Raw genomic sequence first — 26,479 nt, 5'->3', positions numbered from 1 at the left:
GCGAGGCAATTCTTGTTCCATCAATGCGAACTAAATTAGCCCGCAGTCGCTCCGCCCCACCATTTCTAGCTCTTTACATCTGGCGATCCGACCGTGACGCAGGAAGGTTGGCTGGAATATGTTGTCTAAATGAACCTGCTCCGCCCCTTCCTCGTGGGTTGCCATGGGAATTCCCAGGAGCGTGCGATGGTGGTACCGAACTTGGGGTCACGGTTCTAACCGATCGACTGACCAACCGATGACCCCTGGGAGGACCACTAGGTTGAGCATTTTGGTGATCTCGCGTTGTGGGCACAGAACTTGGGGTGGCAGTTCTGACTGACTGACTTGGTTTGGATCAGTTATTCCTATGGGATTTATGAGACCCACTTTGCCTCTATCCGACATTAACGTCAGTTGCAAGAGGGGGTAACTGAACCAAAACCTCCTCGATTTTCCTGTTTGCCTTAGCAAGATGGCTTCTTAACTGCATGTTTTCCAGTTCTACCGCAATTAAGTAGTCTGGGTTTGGATTCGGCGACAATGACGCCGAACTCCTAGTACCGCCATGGCCCACCAGTTGCTTTTCCAGTCGTTGCTGAACTTCAGGGGCATGCTCATTTGAAATAACGGTATGGTGGGGCCCCTGCCCACCAGGCTGTTCCATCTCATTGTCGTGCATCGAGCGAGTGACCACCATGATGAGATTTGATTGGGATTTTGATGAAAGCACTAATCTCGACTCTCAATGAAAGCACTAAACTGTTGACGTGGTTTTTCGCCAACAGTGAATTAAGAAAATAACAAGGTTGAATTAATGCTTGATGACAAATCGAAATAAGAAAATAACTCTCAAGAACACCGATATTTTGACGTGGTTCAATGGTTAAAATCCACCTAGTCCATGAGTCTGTATTATTATTGCTTTTCTCTCTCTATTGTGACAGAGTTTTGGTATTACAGAATCATTCCCTCTTTTCCTATCCAATATTCTCAGTATTTATAGAGAAATTCCTTGGACAGGTTTAGGTAACCGCGTGAGTCAATCACAGATTTACATATTTATTACATTTAATATGAAATATTCTCATTTATACTAGGATATGATCTGATCATGAAATAAATAGTCTCCTAATATCTTGGACATTAAATATCACAGGCTGGCCATAAACGATCATATACAATATCCGGGTCTTCGGGGATCCGCGGACACACCATATCTCCAAATTACCACGAGTTGGATATACCGTCGAGCTCGTACTGTGGAGGTCGTGCCTTATAAATATTATAAGCTTGCCCTTATCAATTTATGCATCCCTAGCTCGGAAAACCATCATGAAAATCGTGCTGTCTACGTGGAGAATACATGGAATCCCAAGCTATTTCTTCCATGCATTTATTTGCCAGCTGTACACGATCTGAGCGAAAGACTCGTGCTGAAATTAGGATACACACCCACCTTTGCAATGCTTATGAAATTTGTGGCTTAATGGTAAGTGGGTTCAGTTGGAGCCAGAACCTTAGTGTAATATCGTTCGGGTTAGAGCCAAGACATGGTAAAATATAGTTCAGGTTGGAGCTAGGACATGGTAAAATAAAGTCTGGGTTGGAGTCATGACGAAGGTAAGATATAGTCCAGGTTATGAATTTCGTATGCAGATTGAGATAGAGTTTGGACCATGAATTTGTCTATCTCCTTGGTTGAGGGCATATCTTGAGGTGAGGCAATTGATCCCGATGAGGATCCCAAGCATATTGATGAGGATACCGATATTGAACTAGATATGATAATGGATAAACTAGATTAGGTTTTGCTGTGAAAGTCTTCACTACACCAATGACCCTTTTCCACAACACATCATTATAACTCCACTAAAAAAGTAATATAATAAATAATTTAATGAGCCGAAAATTTAAAAAAATGTAAAGGAAATGGAAATGTATTATAATATGTTTTGGATACTAAAAAAGGCGCCAATTTTTTTTGGAGAGTCCGCTTAAGCTAAAAAGGCACTTTGTTTTTGGTCTTTAGACAATCACCTTTCCCTTCACCACATACTCATGGTTTTGCAGAAAAAAAAAAAGAATAATCCTCTACGTTCCCCTTCCATTATTAGAAATTTTGTTCCCTTCCCACTTCCATTCTCATAGACTCTCTTTTTTTTTTTTCGATTTGGTCGGCGAGCACATTCTCTACTGGAACATCTTGGGTAAATCACATTTCTCATTATTAGGTATTTTTGAATGTTTGAGTTTGTCTAATTTATTTAAATCATTCTCTATTTTTTAGGTTTAAACTGCTCTCTTACGTCCTCTCATCATCTCTTATTATATCTCTTGGGTCTGCTATAGTGTACTATTTGCTGACTCTCTATCACGGTAAGACTTTGTTTAGGGTTTTCCCTCTTGTTTTTGTTCTTTTGTTTTCTCATTTGCATGTTATTTTTTCTACTGTTTTAATCTAGGTTCTTGTATTTCTCCTATACTGGTTGAATGAACACGTTATATATTATGGACATTTGATTTTCTTAGCAGCTTTACTCAATGTCTAGATCTACTAATTCAAGTATATATATATAACTTAATATATACTTGGAATATTATAATATATATTTACACCAATGAATGGTGATATTGTGTTTGCCTTTGCTGTGAATCCAAAAAACGATGGTATCCCCTGTTTTCTTTCCATCATTATCTTTTTAGTTAAATTCTCACTTTTTTTGCCCAATTTTTTTCTTGAATGTGACCAGTTATAACAAACTTTATATAATCCCTGTTGGACCAACTATTTGGACCACCCCAGTAATGATGTTATGTACCCTCGTCTGAATATGGTATAATACATATGCTCTTTCCTCATATGTTTCTTCTTTAGTTTTATATTCCAAGTTTTGAAATTTAAGCATAAAGAACTGATTTTATTATATTTACTAGTGAAAGATATTTAATGTTATATATACATATTAATAGTTTTGCATGAAATGTGTTGATGATATTCGACTTCCTCTATTTTGGATTTATTATATTTTTCTTTAGATATGAGAATTTATTAGCTGCGGTTGGTTATGACATATACATATACATATGCAGTTTTTTTTTCCTTCTTTGCACCAAGAGAAAAAGGCATTCTCATAATGGAGACTAGTTTTAAAGGATAAAGGAATTATGCACCTGTTTGTTAATTTTCATTTTTTTTGGGTCAAAAATAACATAAAAGGTAGACAGTTGTATGGTTGGTAGTGAATTTTTATTGTTTGAGCGTAGGCATCTTTGTAAGCATTAATTGAGATATGGGTCCTACCATAGTTTGGAAGGTCTCACTTATACTATAGTGGACCATTTGTTAAGTTTGTTTTCATGGGATAATTTAATAAGTGAGACATTAAATAGTGAAAGATAAATGGAAGAAAGGTCATTTACTTCAAACCAAATTTACTTGTGCAATAACAATAATAGTGATTAATTATATTCAGTATCAATAAGTAAAAAGTGTATTTTATTTCAAAATTTGAAATAAATTCTTTCTCACAGAAATCCAACTAGTAGTAGTGTGGTGTGGTTTAGATGATCTTGTATATGCAATCACTTTAAATATAATATTATCTATATATGTGTGTGTAATCCACATAGGGAATGATAAACTGCTTAGCAAAGCTATTGTTAGTCTCTTTTCAAGAATAGAAACAGGCAAGTTACTAGGATTTGTTTGTTATACTATGATATGGTTTAGATCTTGTTTCATGATCACTATATAAATACCAACACTAACAAAATTAATATATATATATTGCTTGCATTGAAATTGTTTCCTAGCTATGAACTCAATTGTATTTTTATTTGTTTAGTTTTTATTTTAATGAATAAGTAATATTTTGAAGAGAGTGTACACCAATAATTGTGAGTTATTTTTAAATGGCGCTTTTAGTTTTGATTATCTTTCTGAAATTTAATGGAAGAAAAAAACATGTCATTGTGATGGTTTAATAATGTTATGTTTGATAAACTTTTCTTTATATACATATTGATATATATATATAAATATATATATATATGCAAAGTTTAATTATGCTCATTTATATATGCATATATGTATATTGGGCTGTTTGGAGGTGTTTGTAGCACATGATATATACAAGTATATTGATATTCTACCTAGTTTCTCATCTTTTGTAGTTTTATTAGAAAAACTAAAATTGTTATTCCATGATATCTTGTGTTGATGATCATTTAAAATATATATTTATTAGCATGCTTCCCTGTAGATAGTAATTTCTCTAAAATTATGTAACATTTATGTATGTAACTATAGTTCGTTTCAATATATAGTTGAGATTTCATTTAATAATATATGATCATTTTATTATGTATATAGTTTAATAGTGATTTATATAAATATATGTGTTATATCTATTTGCAATTGGTTTCCTTTTTTCTTTTAATGAGTGTTCTGTTTTGGGCTGTGTTGATGAGATAAATTTTAGTGAATTGCCAACATATCTACATTTGATGTAAATATTTTACGTAAACATTGTCCTTCACATATAAACATTTATTTAATATTCACCTTCCTAGAAACCCTCTTAGGTTTGAAAAGACACAAGTGAAAAGGATAATATATACAAAATTCACTACACTAATAACCCCTTTTTATAATACATGAATATAACACTAATGAAAAAGTATTATAATAGTGTTAAAAATAAGGGTGGCAAACTCATCACACACTAAAAAAAGGGCGCTAATTTATTTCTGGGAAATAGACTTTTATTTTGCCTTTTTTTTTCGTAGGTCTCACTTTACAAGAACTCAACCTCTCTCTCACCTCATCACGTTAACTCATCTGGGCTCATATTTTCTTCAATTAATATCGATCCCCTACCGATCCTAATTTCCTTCCCTAAGCCTTGCACCGATCCCCTCCCAGGGAAGACCTATAAAAACCCAGCTTGGCTTCTGTACCATCGAGTTTCTCCATCGCCATTGCTCAGCTCAAGCCATCTCTGCTTCTTGGTCCAGTGAGGTACTGTTAGTATTATTTTAGTTGCTCTTGTAGCATGTATTTTATAATACGGATGGATATAGCAATATTTGTGTTTGATCCCTCAAATATCCTACCTTGCTTTCATATCTTTTTCCCCCAATAACCCAAAAAAAAAAAATTCTAAAATGGTTTTTGTTCAGTGGCTGGTTTTTGTTCGAAGAGCTTAGTTGCCTATTCTTTAAAACCTATTCTTGCTTCTTTTAGCATAAAACCCCACCACATTATGCTCTTCAGTCTTCATTTGAACTATTAATTTAGTTTCTTGTACTCGATCATATAATTTTGAATTTCGGGTTCTGGGTATACTTCTCCTTCTAGATGCGACACAAACATCTCTTGGGGGTGCTTCTAGAAAATACCCTCAGTACTACAAGGCTTATTATGAGTTAGTGGTATGTAGAACATGCAACTTCTTTCGTGTGGTGTTGAATTATAATCTCTTAATGTTCGTAGCAAGACAGCAAGGGGAATAGTCGGTGAGGAATTAAGTATAATACGTGGGCATGATGGAATTGCGAGGATAAAATATAAGTGTTGTTTCTTCTGACTCAAATTTCTTATATTTTAACAATACAGTGATATTGAACCCAAGGCACCCGAACGACTGTTGAAGCTGCACGCCGCTGCTAATCTGCCATCGGTCTCCTCTGCTCTGGTTCCAGAGGTAGGTTTTCTTGCCTTATATCTATTGTCTTTTGCTTCTTTGAAAAAGTTCTGGGTTAGTTTTTGGAATGTTTGTTTGTATTGAGGTTCAAGGTAGTGTAAGGTAACTGTGGTCTATGTTACTCTTGAACTAATGGTCAATGCCCCACAAGTGTATGATAAAATGATGCAAAGAAACTGTATATACATTATGAGCTTGGACAGATGGAATATGTTGTATGAGCCCTTTGGTTTAATGAAGTTTTCAAGATAGTTTTAGAGGGTGAGCTATATATTTCTAGGCTAATAATCCAGAGGACAACAATTTCTTGCATGAGATGAGATATAATGAGCTATATATTTATTAGTATTAAGTTTCTGAAATAATGTTTATTTTAGTATTTTAGTAGCTGAATTTAAGATAGAATGAGCGAAAATGATGGTGATTATGAAAATGATGATTTTTTTGGACATTTGAGTTGGAATATGTTTCTTTATGTTAAGTTTGAACCATTAATGAATATAGTTTATGATTTTAAGACTCGTAACAAGTAATTTCATGAATTTTATGGTTTTGTTGTATCATTTAATTTTAATTTTGTATTAATCTTTTAGGTATTGATTATATTCTTTTGGTTGTGGATCGAATTGGCAAGGAGCATTGCAAAGTTAATAAACTTGACTATTAATAGCAAGAGGTATGGAAGTATGTTCTCTTAACTCTTTTATTAATATCATACAAATGTTAGAGGAGTTTGAATATCTTAAATATTCATTCATAGAGAAGTAGGTTCTGAGATTAAAATTGTGTGCTACGATGATAACGGAAGGTTGAAAACTTGTGTGTCTTAGAGAAGTACGTTCTGGAAAATTTGTTTGTGTGTTGCGGTGATATAAGGATGAAAACTTATTGTGTGTTGTTTGAATTTTTTTACTTGGTATTGATAGATGGTTAGGTAAGCTTTTATATGGGAAATAATGTCAGATTTTATCTAGAATTATAATCTAACATCTTCTTACAAATAAATTGTGTTTGCTTGAATTAGTTTGATTATATTGATAGATATCTTGCCTGGGGTGTGAATAAGGGTAGTTTTCACATCCCCAACCTTAGGGTTTGAATAATAAACCATTATACATATGAGTTGTGATTGGAAAAGCATATAATCTGATAATGCCTCCTTGAGTTCTAAGTCAAATATAATTACCCAAAACATCATAAATATAATTACCCAAAACAATAGCTTGGTTTCCCTCCCCTGACATTTGAGTAAGCATTTAAATAAATAATTGTTTCAAGGACTATGTTTAAGGGCCCTAATACATAGGAAATGTGTACTTTGATCATTTTGACTTATAGATATGGCACAAGAATCAGGTTGTATTTAGTTGAACACACATAATAATCCCATACTAAAGCATACAAGAGCTCCAAGTTTCCAAAACATGCCTTCTCATCAAGAGTGACTTCACAAAGAGTTGAGCATGAGATCTATTTTATCTATTCTTTTGAAAAAATTATCACACATATTCAAAGGTATCCCTGATATGATTGATATTTGAAAAAATGTATCATTAATATCTAGTACAGTAACTTTCAAATGATTGTAAAATTGCAAGCAAAGATGAAGAACACACATACATAAATTCAGAGAAGTCAAAAAAGAAAATTTATAACAAGTCCTGATCTTGATCCTCATTTTAGTAGTTCATAATTTAGTGATTCATTCATATTAATTCGATTGAATCCCTCCATTTGTTCTCTTCATTCCCATTTAGATAAAGACTTAAATACACTGCATAAAAATGAAAGAGTTCCAAGCGAGCAGTGGAGACCTGAGATTCCCTTTAAAAACTTGTGTGTTAATGACCTTGTCATGATCCTGAAATTACAACTGCAAATAATGTGATTGTCTTGTCTAACAGTTGTTAAACTCATACAAAAACAAGATTTTATTAAGAGAACAACATCAAATTCAAAACTTTTGCTGATCCAAATATATGCATATATATATGAATGAAAATATGTATTGCACCTATAGTAGATACATAAAAATAACATGAAGACATAAAAATCATTGCATCCAAAGCATAAGCTGCAAATTCCATAGTTGCAAAATAAAGAATTACTGAAGTCCACATTGAGTATACCGAATTTCGACAGAACAGTGAATCAATTACAATAAAATGTTAACCAAAAATAATCAAAAGAACAACTTACCATGGAGAATTATCTCATCATTAATAGTAGTATTAGTATAACAATACATAGATATGTTTTAAATATATAGCACACAATTACTTGCCTTTTTTAATGAAATTATTGACTGTTTTTCATTTATATTAAGTCAAATCATTAAATCTAATTACAATCTACTTCTAAATTTCGTAGTAAATGAAAAGGTAGTTAGGTGACATTTATAATAATGGAGATGGATAAAAGTTGGATCCATCTTAACAAGTTAGTATACAAAATCATATAGTTTATTTTGGGTATAAGTTTAAGTTTCAGTGCTTGATTATTGAAGTATGCTCTAAAATTGTAGAGCAACGGTGGAATATGAGGAAAAAGCTAGGGAGTTTGTTAAGACAGCCATGACGAATCTCGGATTTCCAGCCAAAATTCTTTGTCCATGCAACAAATGTCACAATCTAAGACATCAACTTTCAGACGAAGTTGTCGAACACTTAGTTTTGTGGGGCATGGAACAATCTTACAAAACATGGTTTCATCATGAGGAAGATCCAGTTCAAAGCAGCACGACAAACACAAGTTTTGAATATGATTTATTTCAGGCAGCGGGAGTATTTTCAACTAACGCCAATGAATTTGGTGATGATAACAATGATGCTGATTTTCATAGTCTATTAGCAGATGCTGAATCTCCATTGTATGAAGGTTGTTCAAAGTATACAAAAATTCTGTCTATCGTTGGGCTGTATAATCTAAAAACAAAGCATGGAATCTCAGATGTTGGCTTTAGTGAGATGTTGGAGATGATCAAAGAAATGTTGCCAAAAGATAATCTCCTACTGACATCAATGTATGCAGTTAAAAAGTTTCTAAAGATGTTTGATCTGAGCTATAAGCATATCCATGCTTGTGTCAACGATTGTTGTTTGTATACAAAAGAGAATGTTGATGCCCAAGTATGTCCCACTTGTCAATATCCAAGATGGAAGCAAAATGAACAGACAAAAGAGATTCTACAAGGGCAGCCTGCAAAATTGTTGAGATATTTTCCTATTATACCAAGGTTTCAAAGGGTGTTTAGAAAAGAAGAGATGACTTTTAACTTAAAATGGCATTCAACTAATAAAAGAACAGGCGGGAAAATGCAGCACCCGGTAGATTCAGAGGCTTGGGATGCAGTTTATGAGAGATGGCCAGATTTTCAACTTGAACCTAACAACCTTCGATTAGGAGTTGCTGCTGATGGGATCAATCCTTACAAAAATATGAGTTCTACGTATAGTTGGCCTATAATGTTCGTTGTATATAATCTGCCACCTGCGTTGTGCATGAAGGATGAATTTACCTTTCTATCTATGTTGATTCTTGGACCTAAACAACCCGGGAATGACATAGATGTTTACTTAGAGCCCTTAATAGATGAGTTACTAGAATTATGGAATGGTGTTTATACATATGATATTTCTACAAAGAAGTTTTTTAATTTAAGGGCCATGTTGCTATGGACCATAAATGATTTTCCAGCTTATGGAAACTTAGTTGGATATGCGACTAAAGGGAAGTATGGTTGTCCTGTTTGTGGCGAGAACTAAAATGTTGTTTGGTTGAAGCATATAAAAAAGATGTCCTTTTGCAATCATATTTGATTTCTACCACAAGAACACCGTTATAGAAAGAAGAAATATACAGCAGCTAGGGCAAGGGAAAGAGCACCACAATGTCCAATTATATTGATAGGTGTTGAAGTAGTTGAGAAGTTAAGCAAAGTGACTAATGACTTTGGAAAGGGAAAAAAGAGGAGTCGTGATATAGACATAGAAAAAATCTGGAAGAAGCAGTCTATTTTTTTTAGGCTACCTTTTTGGGAAATAGTAGTTGTTCGTCATAACCTTGATGTTATGCATGTTGAAAAGAATGTTTGTGAAAGCATACTTAACACATTGCTCGATTGCAAAGGAAAATATAAAGATCACTACAACTCGAGATTAGATTTGACAAAGATGGGCATTATGCCTCATCTCCATCCATATGAAGAAAATGGTGTTAATCGTCTTCCTACTACAGCTTACACTCTATCAAAATCTGATAAGAAGTTGCTTTGTGAGAGGCTATTTGACTTGAAATTGCCTTATGGATATAGCTCTAACATTAGAAACTGTGTAGATGTGAAGAAACAGAAGCTGACAGGACTTAAGTCTCATGATTGTCATGTGATTATGCAACAACTATTGGCTATTGCTATAAGGGGTTTCATGGAAGAAGGTTGTAGAGAGACAATTCTTCGGCTCTCTATGTTTTTCCATGGATTGTGTCAGCGTGTGGTTGATAAGGAGAAAATTATGAAATTGGAAGTAGAAGCCTTTGAAATTCTTTATAAACTAGAAGAATATTTCCCTCCTTCTTTCTTTGATCCAATGATTCACTTGGTTGATCATTTAACACGAGAAGTTAGACTTTGTGGTCCGGTGCAATTTCGATGGATGTACCATTTTGAGAGATATATGAAAGTATTGAAAGGATTTGTAGCAAATTATGCACGGCCAGAAGGATGTATTGCAAATCGCTTTCTTGTTGTTGAATGTGTACGCTTTTGTGAAACCTTTTTAATCCAAAATGATAATCAAGATAGTACATTACTAGAAGAAAATCCACTATCAGCAGCAGAGTGCTTTGAGCTTGACCGATTGAACTTGGCAGTAGCGCATCGGTATGTGTTGTTTAACTCAGATATTGTAGAACCATTTCTCAATGTCCATATGTATGAGCTGAAAGAAAGGCACTCAAATCTGAATAACAATCAAACTTTGTTGTGGAATTGACATTCTGAAGGGTTCCCGTTATGGTTTTATGAAAAGGTTGTATTCTATTGCCAAGATAAAAGTTTACGTTTAGTTTTAGTGTACAAATTTCTTACAAAAATATTTTTATTTTTAGATTTCTAACTTGAACAAAGTAGATGACATGTTAGCTCAATTGGCTGAAGGTCCAAGTCGCAGTGTCACTTCCTATAAAGGGTACATGATTAATGGAATTCGATTCCATAAAAAAGGAGCTGAAAAAACAACTCAAAATAGCAGTGTATACTTGGAAGCACATGATAGTGGGCAATTGAATGATAAAGAAGAGTATTTTGGTGTTATCAAGGATATAATTGTGCTTGATTATTGTACTTTTAAGGTGCCATTGTTTTGGTGCGATTGGGCGAATATTCGAATGGGTATTAAGAAGTCGGAGTTCTATACACTTGTAAATTTTAATATAGGACAAGCTCAATCCACTAGGGATCCATTTGTATTAGCTTCAAAAGTGAAAAAAGCTTTTTATGGAAGGGAGAATGAGTCAAGTAATTGGTATATAGCTTTAAAGGATTCAAATAGAGGGTGTTTTGGACTTGAATCCAATGAAGAAAATTGAGTTTTCTGTTGTTTCTTATGTACTTTGAATGAAACAAATCTTCTTACACTTTTTGTATGTAATTTTGGTGTATTATTACTCTCTATGGTGTACTTTATGATTTATTTTACTTTGAATGAAACAATTATGGTTTTATGGTTTTGGTGTATGTTTATTACTCTTTGGTGATCTGCATTTCTGATTTATATTCTTATGTTATCTTTCTTTTTATATTGCAGCAATTTCAACTTGAAAAATGAGTACATTACAAAGATCTCCAAAAAAACAACTTCGTCCAGGTACTTTATGCAATTTTGTGGCCAAAAAGCGAAAAGCATCATTGAAGACTCAAGCTGATTGGGACGATACGTTGCTTGGAAGCCCTGTTTTAAAGAAAAAGAGTGCTCTTCATAGGTTTTCTACACCTGTTAGAGTTGTAATTGACTCACCACCTGCTCTTAGTAATAGAGCAGCAACTCGTCGTATGGTCTATAATACAGAGCCAGATCCAAATGATGATGCGGAAGACATGGAGATGTCACTTGGAAGTTCAAAAACTAGAAGATCTCTTCATTATGAAGTAGATAAGGTAGTTGATAGTGTTTGTGAAAAAGGGGTAAGGGAGGAACATGAAGAGATAGCTGATGAGGAAAAAGTTGGTGCAGAATTTGAAGAAGGGGTTGCTGCAGAATTTGAAGAAGTGGTTGAGGTAGAACTTGAACAACCTCTTAGAAAATCTGTTAGATTACAAAAAACAACTGATGAGGCAAATCAAACTGAGATTGAAGAAATATCACAAGATGTAGATGCGAATGTAATGAACTTATCCAAGAAGACAAGGGGAAAAACTCTATTGGAAAATCTTACCAAGAGGAACAATGACTTAAGGATAATAAATTGGAATGAAAAAGGACAACCAGTTGGTACTAACTCAGTGCAATTTTCTTCTTTTGTGGGCGCTCTTGTGCGAGAGGTTGTTCCTTACACTATTTCAGATTGGAGGAAAGTTTCACCACTCATGAGAGATGTTCTTTGGGCATCTATTTAGGTAGAATTACAAGTATTATGACTGTATTTTTTTTATATATTCAGCTCTACACTTAAATATATAATATATTATTCTATATTCTATTGTAGGCACAATATGACTTACATGATGATTGGCAAAAAAAGATGTGCTTTGAAATGATGGTAGAACTATGGAGATTTGGGAAATCTAGAATTGTAAAGGATATTATCAATGCAAAAAATGAGAGTGAACGACTAGCCTTAAAGCCGGATTGCATAAAAAGTGATGTAGAATGGAGAGCATTTGTTTCCCAAAAAATTAGTAAAGAACATTTGGTAAGAAATATGATGTAAGAAGTGATGTTGCTGCCTCTTTTATCTCTGTTGGTGTTAAATTAAATATTGTTATGCCTCTTTTACTTATTTATTAAATATGATATAAGGGCCAAATACCAAGAGAGAAGAAAGAAAGTTGTTCCACACACCTTAAGTCGAAGAGGATATGCTCGAACAATCGATGATATGGTAATAATTAAGTTTTTTACTGTTTGTATTTTTGCTTCCATTATTGTAGTCTCTATTTTATAATCTCTATTGTTGTATTGTGTAGAAAAAAGAAAATGAGGATGTTAAAATATCTATAATCGATGTTTTTCGGAGAGCCCATACCAAGAAGAATGGTGAACCTGTAAACCCAACGGCATCTGATATTTTGTGAGTATTAGTCATTTAATTTTTGTGATTTTATATTTATTTTCCATAATGCATACATTAGTTATACTAATTTATATGTAGGATTCATTGAATGAGATTCTCCTTGAAGATCCAAAATCTGGAACTACAGACAACACTGATGAGGATGCCTTGACAAAATTGTTTGGTAACCCAAAATCTGGTCATTTAATCGGACACGGAAGAGGCGTAACAAGGTCGAAGCTAACTATTGTTAATATGTGTAATAGCAAGATCTCCAAGTTAGAAGAAGAGCAACAGAATATGAAGCTCAAAATGACTGAAATGATGAATCTACTTAAAGAACACTTGGTGGTAATTATATCTTGCACTTATAAACCTTAGTTTTCTTTTCTTCCAATGAAACTTATCTTGGTTTTATATTTAGGTTGGTGGTAAAGCGACACCAAGCGAAGGATAGTCTCGCAATGTACCGCAGTCAAACAATATTCATTCCCCTAAGGTAAATTATCAAAGTTGTTATTGTTTTAATGATTCATTTTAGAAGAACAAATACAAAAACTAATATATTATTTGTAAAATCTAGTTGGTAGAGTATTGCACTAGAAAAAAGACATAACTTTACAGAAGCGAAGAATGCTTGCTACTTTCTTGACTGGGCAGATGTAATTGTTGCTGAAGGTCGTTGGGATTCTAGTGATCCAAAGTTAACTGTACATGGAAAGCCTCTTGGACTAGACTTTATGCGAGTATGGGTTGATGCTGATATTGTACCAGAATCTTACTTATTTCGTCCTAATAATGTGATGCTTACAATACAAGAAGCAGTTTGTTCCACAGTTGCATGACCTTCTAAAAATTTTATTCCAAGAGGTACATTTTCATACTCAAAAAAGAACCAATGTCTTATAATTTAGTGTTTGGTTTCTTTGTTTGCTTTGGTATAGTTGTGAATTCATTATTTTGTATGTGGTGTCCTCTCTTGGAAATAATTTCCATAGCATTTTTCTTGAAGTAATTTTTGATGCTAGATAATAACAATAAAATATTTCTTTGTTTATTTTGTAGATGTGACAAGAGAAATAGAAAATGATACTTAATTTTGAAGGCTTTGTGTTGGGCAGCCGTAGAATATTTTGTGCTGAAAGTAGTAACTTTTCAATATGTTGAATATTTAAGACTACTTGAATACTTAAAGAACATTTTGTTGTTGATGACAGTGTTGACTGTTTTAAACTAATTTGTGGATTGTTAATACAATGTTGAATGTTTTTACTTTTTGTTATTTGAAAATCAAGTTCATTTGATGATGTTAGTATATATTAGAAAGCTAATTTTAATTATATAAATAAAAAATAAAAATATAATAGAATAAATTAGTGTTATATAAATGAATATATAATGAGAATTTAAGCTTATCTAAATATTAAAATAATACGAAAAATGTGTTATAATATCTATTACAATAACACTTTTTATAAGTAAAGAATTTTGCTATGCAAACTTCATTATATAACACAAAAAATGTGTTATACTAAAGTGTAGTATAACACAAAAAAATATGTTACACTAAAGTGTAGTATAACACAAATTTATAAGTATTGAAATGTGTTATATAATCGACTATAAATAATATAATGAAACACTTATCTATTTATTAAAATAACACAGAAAGTGTGTTATCGTTGACAGTATAATAACACATCTGTATAACAATGATAAAGTGTTATGTAAAGTACCCTGACCTACGATAACATAGTCGGTCTTAACACATCAAAAAGTGTTATGGTATGTTTTGATAACACATTTTTGGTCTTATTAAAAGCATTTTTTCTTGTAGTGCTTGTTGATACTTTTGTAAAGACTTTGCAAACCTACTAAGTTGTAAAAATTTTGTATAGATGTAGCAAGCGTATGTAGAAACCCAATGTGTAGTTAGGGCTCTCTTTTGTATTTATAGTTCTGCTAACTAAAACTTTGTGGCATGATCTGTCATGATCATTTTGTATTTCTAGGTTGTACCCCTGAATGTTATGACTAACTGTTTTGAGTTGTAAATTGTTTGTTGTTTTTTTTTATGTGAGAAAAACTTGTATGCTTAGTTATTTTTATGTTAGTAATCTTCCCTACTATACATGTTTGTATAGGGGATTGAGATGGCTCCTAACACTAGAGCCATGAGAGGCTGAGCTGTTAATCCATAAGCCCCAACTAATATGGCAGCTGAGCATCAAGGTCTAGACAGAGGCACAGACCCACAAGACCCAGCCTGTAATGCCCCGGATTCCCTATTATGGTTAATGGCTGGATTAGTAGGCCGGGAGGGCCATAACTGTTTAATTATGCCATTAAATGTGTTTATGCACGTTTATGAGAATTATATTATAATATAATGTTAAATGCATGCATGTGAGTCCACATTTGCTTACAGGGGTATTATGGTAATTTGGCCCGTTGAGGGTATAATTGTATATTTGTATGTGCGATAATGATATATTGTGAGACCACATTATAATGTGGATTGGTTCGAGTATTTCGACATGAGACGATCTTTAAACATGATTTATCGGTTTGGTCATAACAGGTTTGAGCTCGGGGCTCGGGGTGAGTCTCGGGGTGATATTAATGGTTATAGCGCTACCGGGGATTTTAGGGTAACGAGTTATGAAATATTGGAGTTTGAGGATATTGAGATTAGCGGGAAATGGGAAGCGTTAATTATAATTAACGGGTTTAGCGTAAAGTACCAATTTTGCCTATGGGGTGGCTTTGGAGGCTTAGGATGACATAAGGGGTATTTTGGTCTTTTTAGGGGTGGATATATATAATGTTTGATAGCTGAAGGTTGTAGAACAAAACAGAACAAAACAGAGGCTCTATCTTCTCTTCCCGTACACACCACTTCCTCCATTGCTTTCCTTGGGTTTTGAGTTCTTGGAGGAGATTCAAGCTAGGGAAAACTTAAGGGCTGGATTGGAGACTTGTGTTAGCTTGTGTGGAAGGTTCAAGACAAGTTTCAAGGTGAGTTTTGGCCATTAACACAGCTGGTACTCTGTTTTTGTTTATAGTTTTCAATTCATGTTCTTGATGTGGGAAGTATGAATCAAAGGAGGTTTTTGGTGTTAGTTGATTGGGGTTTGGTGTGAGTGAGATAAGGATGTTGTAAGGGGGTTTAATTACATGTTTGAGGGAGGTTTTAGGAGGGTTTAAAGGTCTGGTTTGAGAAGGAATTGCACAGGGAGAAAAACTGGTTCGTGTGGCCGACTTAGCCATTCTGGGCTGAGCGCCGCGGCCCTTGGCGTTTGGCAGGCAGGGAGCCTCTCTGTCTGGAGGCGCGCCGCGGCGCAGCAGAGGGGGGGGGGGGGGGGGCGCGGCCCTTAAGGCTAATTTTGCTAAAATGAGGTTTTTAGCTTGGAGATTCAAACCATAGGCCTCGGGGTTGGACCTAGTACCCGGTTGGGTAGTATTTAATGTCTCGGGGGCTGGGATTTGGTTTGGGAACCCTCGGTTATCATTTTTATTGATAAATTCTATAATTTGGTTATGACCAGGTGACCGTCAAGGATTTTAAAGGTTGATCGTTCTCAGGGGTCGTTCATATTATAATCCTCACTCGAACCAGAGGTAAGAAAACAGTGTATGAATATAGTTGCACCCTGTACAGGTATATGGCATGTATGATTTGATATTTGAGGCATGCTGGTTGAAATATGTGGACATGGATTGCATATTAAGTGCTAGTGAATGCTGATTACCTGCTTGAGACACTGACTAGTCAGGGACCGACTCTAAAGTCGAGAATCATGCATTGAATGGCTCTATAGCATTAATGCCAGACCGACCCTAGGGTCGAGAAACTTACAAGCACTTGCCTGGTCTACGACCAGATGATTATAGCCAAGGTATATGACCCCGGTGACTGTTTGTCACAAGGCTAAGGGACGTTGTCCATAGTTTCGACTCTAGAGTCGTGAGGAGGGTTATGTTGGTGACCAATCGCCATGCCCCTGTCCTGATCAAGCTTATGAAAGAAATCACCTATCAGTTAAGCCCTGGTGACCCTATCGTCACATGGCTAGAGGGAGCGATGCTCATTATTGTGACTTTTGGCTATTGTCACCTACTTGTTGGACTGATAGTCCTGAATGGTTATTATGAACGTTGTTGATATTATATCATGTCTTGTTATGTTTTCTTGCTGGGCCTTGGCTCATGGGTGCTATGTGGTGCAGGTAAAGGAAAGGAAAATCTTGGCCAGCCTTGAGTGGAGAGCTTGGGCGATGTAATGTACATACAGGGCCGCTTGACTGCCACGGTCAAGGAGTTCTCAGTGGGACTAGGGGTTTACCCTATTTTTGCCGCTTAGGCCGGCGGGGATTGTAAATTTGAAACTGTAGCAACTCCTTTTGTATTACGAACTACTTGTAAACATTTTAAAAGGCTCATGAGTAGTTTATTTACTTAATGAAATGTACCATTTCCTTTTTATTGGTTTTTCACCTTAACCTGTTAATGGTACCTAGATCACGTTTTTAACCAAAGGACTCGGGTAGCGAGTCAAATTTCTGGTTCACCGTTCACCGTAACTGTTCTGGGGTAACCAGGGCGTTACACAGCCGAGAGAGCGGCAGCTGATCAAGATGTAGGTCACAACTGAGGCAGGGGAAGGGGTCGAGGCCGAGGAAGAGATTGAGGACAAGGAATACATCCAAAACTAGATTTGGTAGCTTAGATGGAGGACCTGAGAAGAAATATATGTGAGCAGAATGCGGTGAATGCTCAAATATTTAAGACATTGTTGCGAAGACTTCCGGAGGTGCAAAACAACCCCGCACCCCAGGAAGACATTCCAGAACAACAGGAAGCACCAACATAAGAAGACCCACTGGTAGGAACAAATCTGCCAGCGGATGCACCCAGAGTAGAACCACCAAAACTGATATCTCTTTGGTTTGGTAGATAAAACCCACCCGTGTTCGAAGGGACTTCGGACCCCCTGATGGCAGAAGAATGGGTCAGTGTGCTGGAAAGGATCTTTGACTTTGTTGAGGACTGAAAGAGAGATGGTGATCTGTGCGGAGTACATGTTGAGAAAGGATGTCCACATCTGATGGGACATCACTAAGAAGGGGTGTAATGCTGTACAGATGGGATGGACAAGATTTTTAAACTTGTTCAATGCTAAATACTATAACTAGACAGTGATAGAATGGAAAGTGGTTGAGTTCTCCAACTTGGTACAAGGGTCATCTAGCATACAGGAGTACGTTTGCAAGTTTGACCAACTCTCAAGATTTGCTCCGGATCTAGTACACACTAAAGCCAACTGGGTTCGCAAATTCATGAAGAAGGTAAAAAAAGAAATAGCTCAATTCGTGGATACCGGGAAGACCAGCCTGGATACTTATGATGAAGCCATAGAGCGAGCAATCCGCCAAGAATCATGGTTAGTACAAGAGAAGAAGGAGCCCTAGCAAGTTGAAGAAGGAGCATATGTTTGAAATAACTGAGGAAGATACTATAATAACCAAAGCGGGCCTTCTGGGAGGTTTGCATCTAGAGGCAATCAAAGTATGGGGAAGACCAATGCTCGAGGGAGCTCTAGGTTTTCCAATGGTGGGAATAACAAATGAAGAATGGATTCGCCAAACCGAAGTTCAAACTTCAATAAACAACCAAGGTGAGAGAATAATTATTTTTCATAATGTAACAAATGCAACCGACGCTACTCAGGCATGTGATGCAACAATAATTGCTTCACCTGTGGAAAACCTAGATATTTCTCCAGGTATTTCCCGAATCTTGGTAAGAAGGAAGGGAACGACCAACCAAAGCCAATTGGAGCTACACCGTGAGCTTACGCACTCAGCCAGGGTGATAAAGGTGCTGGGACTTCCGACATGGTGTTAGGTCAGCTTCCTGTGGCTAATAACTCAGCATATGCAGTAATGGACACTAGTGCATCTCATTCTTTTATTGATGCATCCATTGTTGAAAAGATAGATAGAAAACTTGAGCCTATGAAAACTATATGTTGTGTATCCTTAGCTTCGGGAGAGGACATGTTGGTATGGTCTTGGGTTAGGGTCGTACCAGTCTTGGTAGAAGGCCGAGAGTTGACAGTGGATTTGTTAGTATTAGATCTACATGAATACGATATTATCTTTGGTATGGAATGGCTAACCAAATACGGAGCAATGGTGAATTGCAATTGAAGGAGGGTGACTTTTAATCCACCTGGGGAAGAACCATTTGTGTTTCAAGGCATTGCTCGAGAGAAGAATTTCGCTATGATCTCTACTTTGAAGGTGAGGAAACTATTGGACGATGGATGTATCGAGTACTTGGCAAACGTAATAGACAATGATGGAGAGACTAAGCTACAACCAACTGAGGTAGCAGTGGTGTGCAAATTTTTGGAAGTGTTTCCTGAGGATCTTTCAGGGATACCCCTGGACCAAGAAGTCGAGTTCGAGATGATTCCAAGTATCACACCTATTTCAAAGGCACCATATCGGATGGTACCAGTGGGGCTCAAAGAACTGCAAGCGCAATCACAAGACTACCTAGATAAAAGATTTATACAACTAAGTCATTATCCATTGGGAGTCCCGATATTATTCGTGAAAAAGAAAGACGACTCCATGAGGATGCGTATAGACTACTGCAAACTTAACAAGGTAACAATCAAGAACCGATACCCATTGCCCATAATCGATGATCTATTCGACCAACTTTAGGGAGCATCGATATCCTTGATGATCAATTTAAGATCAAGCTACCAGAAATTGAAGGTAAAAGAATAAGATATTCCCAAGACTGCATTCTGAACTTGGTATGGCTACTACGAGTTCGTGGTAATGTCTTTTGGACTCACCAATGCACCAACGACATTCATGGATCTTATGCATAGGGTATTGGGTGGGTATCTAGACAAATTCATGATCGTATTTATAGATGATATACTCGTATACTCGCGAAACCAGGAAGAACACACCAAGCACCTGGAACTGATCTTACAATGATTACGTGAGAAGAAGTTGTACGCCAAATTCTCCAAGTGAGAATTTTGGTTGACTCAAGTAAGTTTCCTAGGGAACGTGGTGTCAGGAGATGGAATTGCAGTCGACTCGGAAACAATCAAAGCGGTAAGACAATGGAAGGCCTTGAAGAATGCACAGGAAGTTCGCAGTTTCTTGGGTTTGGCGGGGTATTATAGGCGCTTTGTGGAGGGTTTCTCCAAAATAGCAACGCCTATGACCACACTAACCCGGAAGAACATCAAGTTTGAGTGGACAGACAAGTGCGAATAAAGTTTTCAAGAGTTAAAAACCAGATTAATGACTGCTCCAGTGCTCACTATCCCAAAAGGTACAGAGGGTTATGCCATTTACAGTGATGCATCAGCTCAGGGACTCGGAGTTGTATTAATGCAACATGGGAAGGTGATTGCATATGCCTCCCGACAACTAAAAAATTATGAGAAAAACTATCCAACACACGACTTGGAGTTAGCAGTGGTAGTGTTCGCATTAAAAATCTTGAGACACTATTTGTATGGGATCCACTACAACATATACACGGACCACAAGAGTCTGGAATATTTCTTCACCTAGAAAGAGTTAAACTTGCAACAACGGAGATGGTTGGAATTGTTTAACGATTACGATTGCGATATACTGTACCAGTTAGACAAGGCTAACAAAGTAGTTGATGCGTTGAGTCGGCAGCCAATGGCGTATGTAATGACAGTGAATGAAATACCCCAAGAACTACAAACCGATATCTCCAAATTGGATTTGGAAAAATTAGTGGGTAGATTAGCAAATTTATCCGTGCAATCCACGATCATGGAAGCGATCCAAGGGGGACAACTCGCAAATTCGTGGATCCAACGACTGGTGCATGATACTAAGAAAGACATGCGACTAGGGTTTCACATCTCAGAAGATGGAGTGTTGGGTTACAAGGTTAGAATATGCGTGCCTAATGATAAGGAGATCAAGAGACAAATCTTTTATGAGGCTCATGATACTCCTTACGCTATGCATCCGAGAACCACTAAGATGTATCAGGATCTAAAAAGATACTTTTGGTGGATGGGAATGAAGAAAGACGTATTGGAATATGTGGCACATTGTTTGACGTGTCAGCAAACCAAGGCGGACCATCAGTGACCAGCAAGGTTACTACAGCCGCAAGAGATCCCTGAGTGGAAATGGGAGATGGTCACCATGGACTTTGTCACCAGGCTACCACACACTCCAAAAGGGCACGATGCGATCTAGGTTATTGTTGACAAATCGACAAAATCTGCTCATTTCTTACCCATTAAGAAACAGACAGTGCAGATAAGTTGGCAGACTTATACATTGCTGAGATAGTGCGACTACATGGAGTTCCCATCTCTATAGTGTTTGATCATGACAGATGATTTACATCCACGTTCTGTAAGAAAATGCAAGTGGGATTGGGAACTAAACTCAAGTTCAGTACTGCTTTCCATCCATAGACAGATGGCCAGAGCGAACGAAAGATCCAAACCTTGGAAGACATGCTGAGAGCTTTCATGTTGGATATTCAGGGTTTGTGGAGTGTAAAACTTCCATTAATTGAGTTCTCCTACAACAATAGCTACCACAGCTCAATAAAGATGGCTCTGTATGAGGCACTATATAGGAGAAAGTGTTGATCTCCAATCCATTGGCATGAGGCCGGTGAGAGAAAATTCTTGGGATTAGAAGAAGTAGACCAAGCTACAGAGGATATTAGGTCGATCCGCCAGAGGTTACATACCTTTATAGATCGACAACATAAATATGTCGATCGTCGACACCTTTAGAATTTGAAGTAGGGGACAAAGTGCTATTAAAAATAGCTTCACTACGAGGGGCCATGAGGTTCGGGAGAAAGGGAAAGTTGAGTCCTAGGTACATCGAACCATTTAAAATTTTGGAACGCAATGGGGAGGTGGCATATCGACTAGCCCATCCGCCCGTGGCCATCCGCCTGTGTTATCTAGAGTTCACGATGTGTTCCATGTGTCAACTTTGAGGAAGTACGTGAACGACCCCACCCATGTGCTTAGTTACGAGGAACTTAGTTTGAAACCTCAGCTGAGTTATGAGGAGAAACCTATAGCAATTCTGGATCGAAAAGACAAGGTGTTAAGGAACAAAACGAAACCTTTGGTGCATGCGCAGTGGTATAACCACGACATTGAAGAGGAGACCTGGGAGACGGAAGTCGAGATGTGGGAGTTGTATCCCCACCTATTTAGAGTTTCGAGGATGAAAATTCTATAAATTGTAGGTATTGTGATGTCCTGTGTTTTGAACACATGTTAGTAGACGGTTCGAGCCGGTGAAAGATTTTGTGAAATATTATTTTTTTTATAATATTATATGAATTTGAGACAATTCATGATTTGTTATAACCATTGTGAGGATCTTGTGAATGATCTGGTCTTTTTGCAAAGAAAAACTTGGTCTTGGACCAAGGGGTAAACCCTAATGGGAGAAAATTATCAGATTAAATAAAATAGGAAAAATACTATGGCATAATAATATTTTTAGGCAATTGGGGAATTTATTGTTAAGCCAATAAATTTTACAAAATTGGTTGAGGTTTGAATTCTAATAAATGATGCTTAAGGGTGAAAAAAAAATTCTTGCTGTGCCCTTGAAGGGCATTTTGGTCAATATGAGATAAATTGACAATTATTTTTAATAGTGTGACAAATATTATTTTTGGTTACAAAATATTTAAATTAATTCTTGTAAGAAAATTTAAAATCTATAGGTTAAAAATAAGGAAAATAAAGGGTATGAAAGTACCATAGGGTCCTTGAGCTCTTTTATTTAGGAGACAACTAGGGAAGGACAAAATGGTAAAATCAAGAGGGCAAAGAGAGATAGGGGGGACGACATAGACTAGGGAAAAGAGCCCCTAGGGCTTGCTTGTTCTAGCTTACAAATTCCTTTATTCAAAGTCCAAGTATAGGAAAGGCTTTTTGCTTTCCATACAAGCAACTCTCTTCTAATTATCACTCTCTCTCTCTCTCTCTCTCTCTCTCTCTCTCTCTCTTACTCACTCAACCGAACACCCCCTCTCTATTCACTTCATTTATGCATTTTTTTTTTCATATTCTAAGAAACTAGAAACACTCTCTATAGCTACTCTCATTTCTTTGAGAAGAAGAACTTCAAGAGGAAAGTACCAAGCTTCAAAGGTTCAAAGGAGTACATACAAGCTAGATCTCAAAGCTTGAACATCTTTTGTGATCAAAGCAAGACAAGGTAAGGAACTTTGTAAAGTTTGCATATTCTTGTCCATCACCTATTTTTTCTACTCTATCCTCTTTTTAAAATATGTATTATGGTATTGGGGCTCGGTTTTGGGGGTTTAGAACACCAAGGGAAAAGTTTGAAGTGCTAAGGAACTCATCTCCAAGCTAGGGCTTCAAGAGGTAAAACCTTATGTTTGCTTTCCTTAAGTTCTTTAGCTATTCTTCTAGATATGGTCGTATAGGGTATGTTAATATTTTTTGAGCTTATTGTTATGTTTAGATTTGAAGTTGTGTGGTATGATGATTTACATGCATGCTTGTGGCCTAGGTTTATGCGAGAGAGCATGGTAGTATTGTTGTGATAAAAAATTCATGCTGCCAAAATTCGTGGTCTGACTTCCAACGGGTTAGATCGCATTTTTTTCTGCTGTTTGTAAAAATAAATTATATAGTTGTGTGGTACTTTGAGAGTACTTAATTTTAGGCTTTGGAAAATCACAAAAAGGTATTTTTTTTAAGCTCAATTTATGCACCTTTCGGCATTGTGATGCAAATCTGGAAAAAAATACTAGGCAGCATGCACTGCCCAAATTTCATTAAATATTTGAGTCGGTTATACTATCCTAAAAATTATAAAATTTTATAGGATGATGTTTTATATATTTATAAAGGTCCCTTTAACTTTGAGAGAAAAATATGTTACGGTTTAAGAGAATAAATTTTTAAAGTTTGCCCTAAAATTTAGAAAATATAAAATACTGACCATAATGAAATGAAGTTCTTGGGAGGTTGGTTTTCCCAATCTAAAACGAGTTTTGATGCGAGGATTTCGCCTACTTCCTGTCCATATGGAAAGGAATAAGTGGAAAATTTTCCGGGGCTTTAACTAAACTCGAGATATGGCAAAGGTTCGAAAATGAACTTTTATCACTTAATTAAAAGTTAAAAGTTAAAAATGTGAAAAATAGAAATTTGTTTTTTTTATGAAATTAATTAAGGACTTGGGATATTAAATCATTCTAAATCATTTTGAGATAATAAATATGATTTTTACCATTTTAATAAATTAAGGGTCCAATTGTCATTCTTTTCAAACATATCATAAAAGAAGTTTTAGGCTATCTTTTAAACATGGTAAAAATAGAAGGTTATGCCAAAAAGAATCTTTATAAACAAATGGTAACTTTTTCAAAAAAAAATTAATAATTAAAAGGAAAAAAGGAGTATTTTTATATTATAAAATAAAATGGTGAATTTCTTAAAAGAGGGAAAAATTGTGGTATTTTTCTAAAAAGAAATTTTTGTTAACTCTTTTGATTCTAAACAAGAGTACATAATGATCAAATAAAATAGTTTCTTCACGAAGAAATGTTACATCACAAGGTATGGAGAGTGTGTTACTTTGAGACTGATTCCTACAATAATTTAAAGACCGAAACGAAAATCCAACCTTTATAGATTATGAAGTGTGTGGAAGACTACTGTATAGAGTCTATGAGTATTGATTGAGTGCAACTATTATAGAATATTAGCTATAAGTATATACCATAGTTTAATCCGAGTACACTATATTAATTATAGTAACTACCAATGGGAAAACGATTAGCCGTATTAAGGATTCAGCTGGAAGCTAAGGAATCCATGTAAGTTAGTCTTTCCCTTTCTTGGCTATAACATGAATATACTAGTGTGTGCTTGTAGTAGTAGATTACACTTGTTTTGTTTGGGTCTTATGCTTGATACCAACCTTTGTAATGCTTATGTATTATGCGGCTTAATGGTAAGTGGGTTCGGGTTGGAGCCAGAACCTTAGTGTAATACCGTTCGAGTTGGAGCAAGGACATGGTAAAATATAGTATGGGTTAGAGCCAGAACATGGTAAGATAAAATCCTAGTTGGAGCCAGGATGAGGATAAGACATAGTCTATGTTGGAGCCAGGATGAGGGTAAGACATAGTCCGGGTTGGATCCAGGGAAAAAAAAATGAAATGGTCTGGGTTGGAGCCTGGGCAGCGGTAATATAATCCGAGTTAGAGCCAGGACGTTAAGATCGAATCTGAGTTGGAGCCAGGATCCTTTGTGTTTATTTGAATTGATTAAATTGTGTAATTATATATCTTGAATGTTCTGGGATTTTCTGAGTGTAGGTTTTATGATATGTGTGAAATTGGTTGTTAGGTACAACCAAAGTGTTAGTTTCTAATGTGGCTATTATTTGATAAAATTGTGTGATAGGGTTGGAACTTATCCAATACCCTAGTGACCGGTAGTGGTAACTACCTTAGGTCAACTCGTTATCGGGGTTTAGTATACTTGTGTTGTAAGGCTATTCATACTAAGATTTGTTGCTAACCTAGTTATTCATGTTGTAGGTAAGAGCAAGATGGAATGGTGAGCGCCGGAGTATGCTTGCGAATATGTACATGTGGTCTGACCTATGGATTGTTTTGATGGATCATGTAATGCCCCGAAATACCTAATGCGGTTTAATGGCTGGATTAGTAGGCCGGGAGGGCCATAACTGTTTAATTATGCCATTAACTAATAATATGCATGTTTATGTGAATTATATTATAATATGACGTTATATGCATGCATGTGGGTCCAAATTTTTTTATTAGGGTGTTTTGGTAATTTGGCCCGTTGAGGGCATATTTGTGTATTCTGGTGTATATTGTGAGTTGTGAATGGGATCTCATTATTATGGAGATATATTCGAGCTATTCGGCATGAGACGGTCTTATATTATAAATTAGCAGTTTTGTCATAACGGGGGTCTTTTATTGGGATATTGAGTTATGAGAATGTTATTTGATGATAAATTGGGAGTTGTTGAGATCAGGAGGAAATTCTGGGAATTTTGACTATAATGTCCCCGGGGGTGATTTCGGGACCCCGAGCACTAGGTTTTATTTGAGGTTACTTAAGCTTGAAGTAGCTTGTCAGATAGAACCGTACGTTAGAAAATCCTTTCTCTCTTCCCGTTAGTTCATTTTACCGTTCGAGGCATTTTTGAAGAAATCTCGAGTTCGAGGAGTCGGAATCAAGCGAGGATCGAGGCATAGATATTCTAGGAAAGATTAGAAGCTTCTTGACCGAAGGATTTGACGAGAAACAACCCAATCAAAGGTAATCTAAGTTTTAAGTTTTGAGTTTTTAGAGTTTCTAAGCTTAGAATTGGTTTTTGTGAATCATTGAGTTTTTGGTTCGTTTGAGCCTCGGGATTTAATGGTTTTGG

The 26,479-nt window shown here is 36.0% G+C and overlaps 1 protein-coding gene and 1 long non-coding RNA gene across 4 annotated transcripts; both read left to right on the top strand.

The window, feature by feature from the left end:
• Positions 1-2,032: 2,032 nt before the first annotated feature.
• Positions 2,033-12,959, top strand: LOC133803787 (uncharacterized). Of its 3 annotated transcripts, XR_009878150.1 has the most exons (8): positions 2,033-2,189; positions 2,270-2,358; positions 5,600-5,687; positions 6,281-6,363; positions 11,492-12,300; positions 12,390-12,596; positions 12,704-12,785; positions 12,871-12,959. XR_009878150.1 is itself a non-coding variant. In XM_062241905.1 (6 exons), exon 5 carries the CDS (start codon positions 11,509-11,511, stop codon positions 12,298-12,300), a length of 792 nt encoding a protein of 263 aa, XP_062097889.1. In that variant the 5' UTR covers positions 2,033-2,189; positions 2,270-2,358; positions 5,600-5,687; positions 6,281-6,363; positions 11,492-11,508; the 3' UTR covers positions 12,390-12,650. The 3 variants fall into 3 exon arrangements, 1 of the variants encoding a protein (XP_062097889.1); XR_009878149.1 differs by lacking the exon at positions 12,871-12,959 and having other exon boundaries at positions 11,492-12,596; XM_062241905.1 differs by lacking the exons at positions 12,704-12,785; positions 12,871-12,959 and having other exon boundaries at positions 12,390-12,650.
• Positions 12,960-13,074: 115 nt separating this feature from the next.
• On the top strand, positions 13,075-14,191 carry LOC133803788 (uncharacterized). The gene is made up of 4 exons (XR_009878151.1): positions 13,075-13,307; positions 13,381-13,455; positions 13,547-13,826; positions 14,022-14,191. It is a non-coding gene; the product is annotated as an uncharacterized LOC133803788 (long non-coding RNA).
• The last annotated feature ends 12,288 nt before the right edge of the window (positions 14,192-26,479 follow it).

This window comes from Humulus lupulus, chromosome X (assembly GCF_963169125.1).
Source record: "Humulus lupulus chromosome X, drHumLupu1.1, whole genome shotgun sequence".
Classification (NCBI taxonomy): Eukaryota; Viridiplantae; Streptophyta; class Magnoliopsida; order Rosales; family Cannabaceae; genus Humulus; species Humulus lupulus.
Note: the sequence above shows the minus strand (reverse complement) of the source record. Positions and strands in the feature narration are given on the sequence as shown.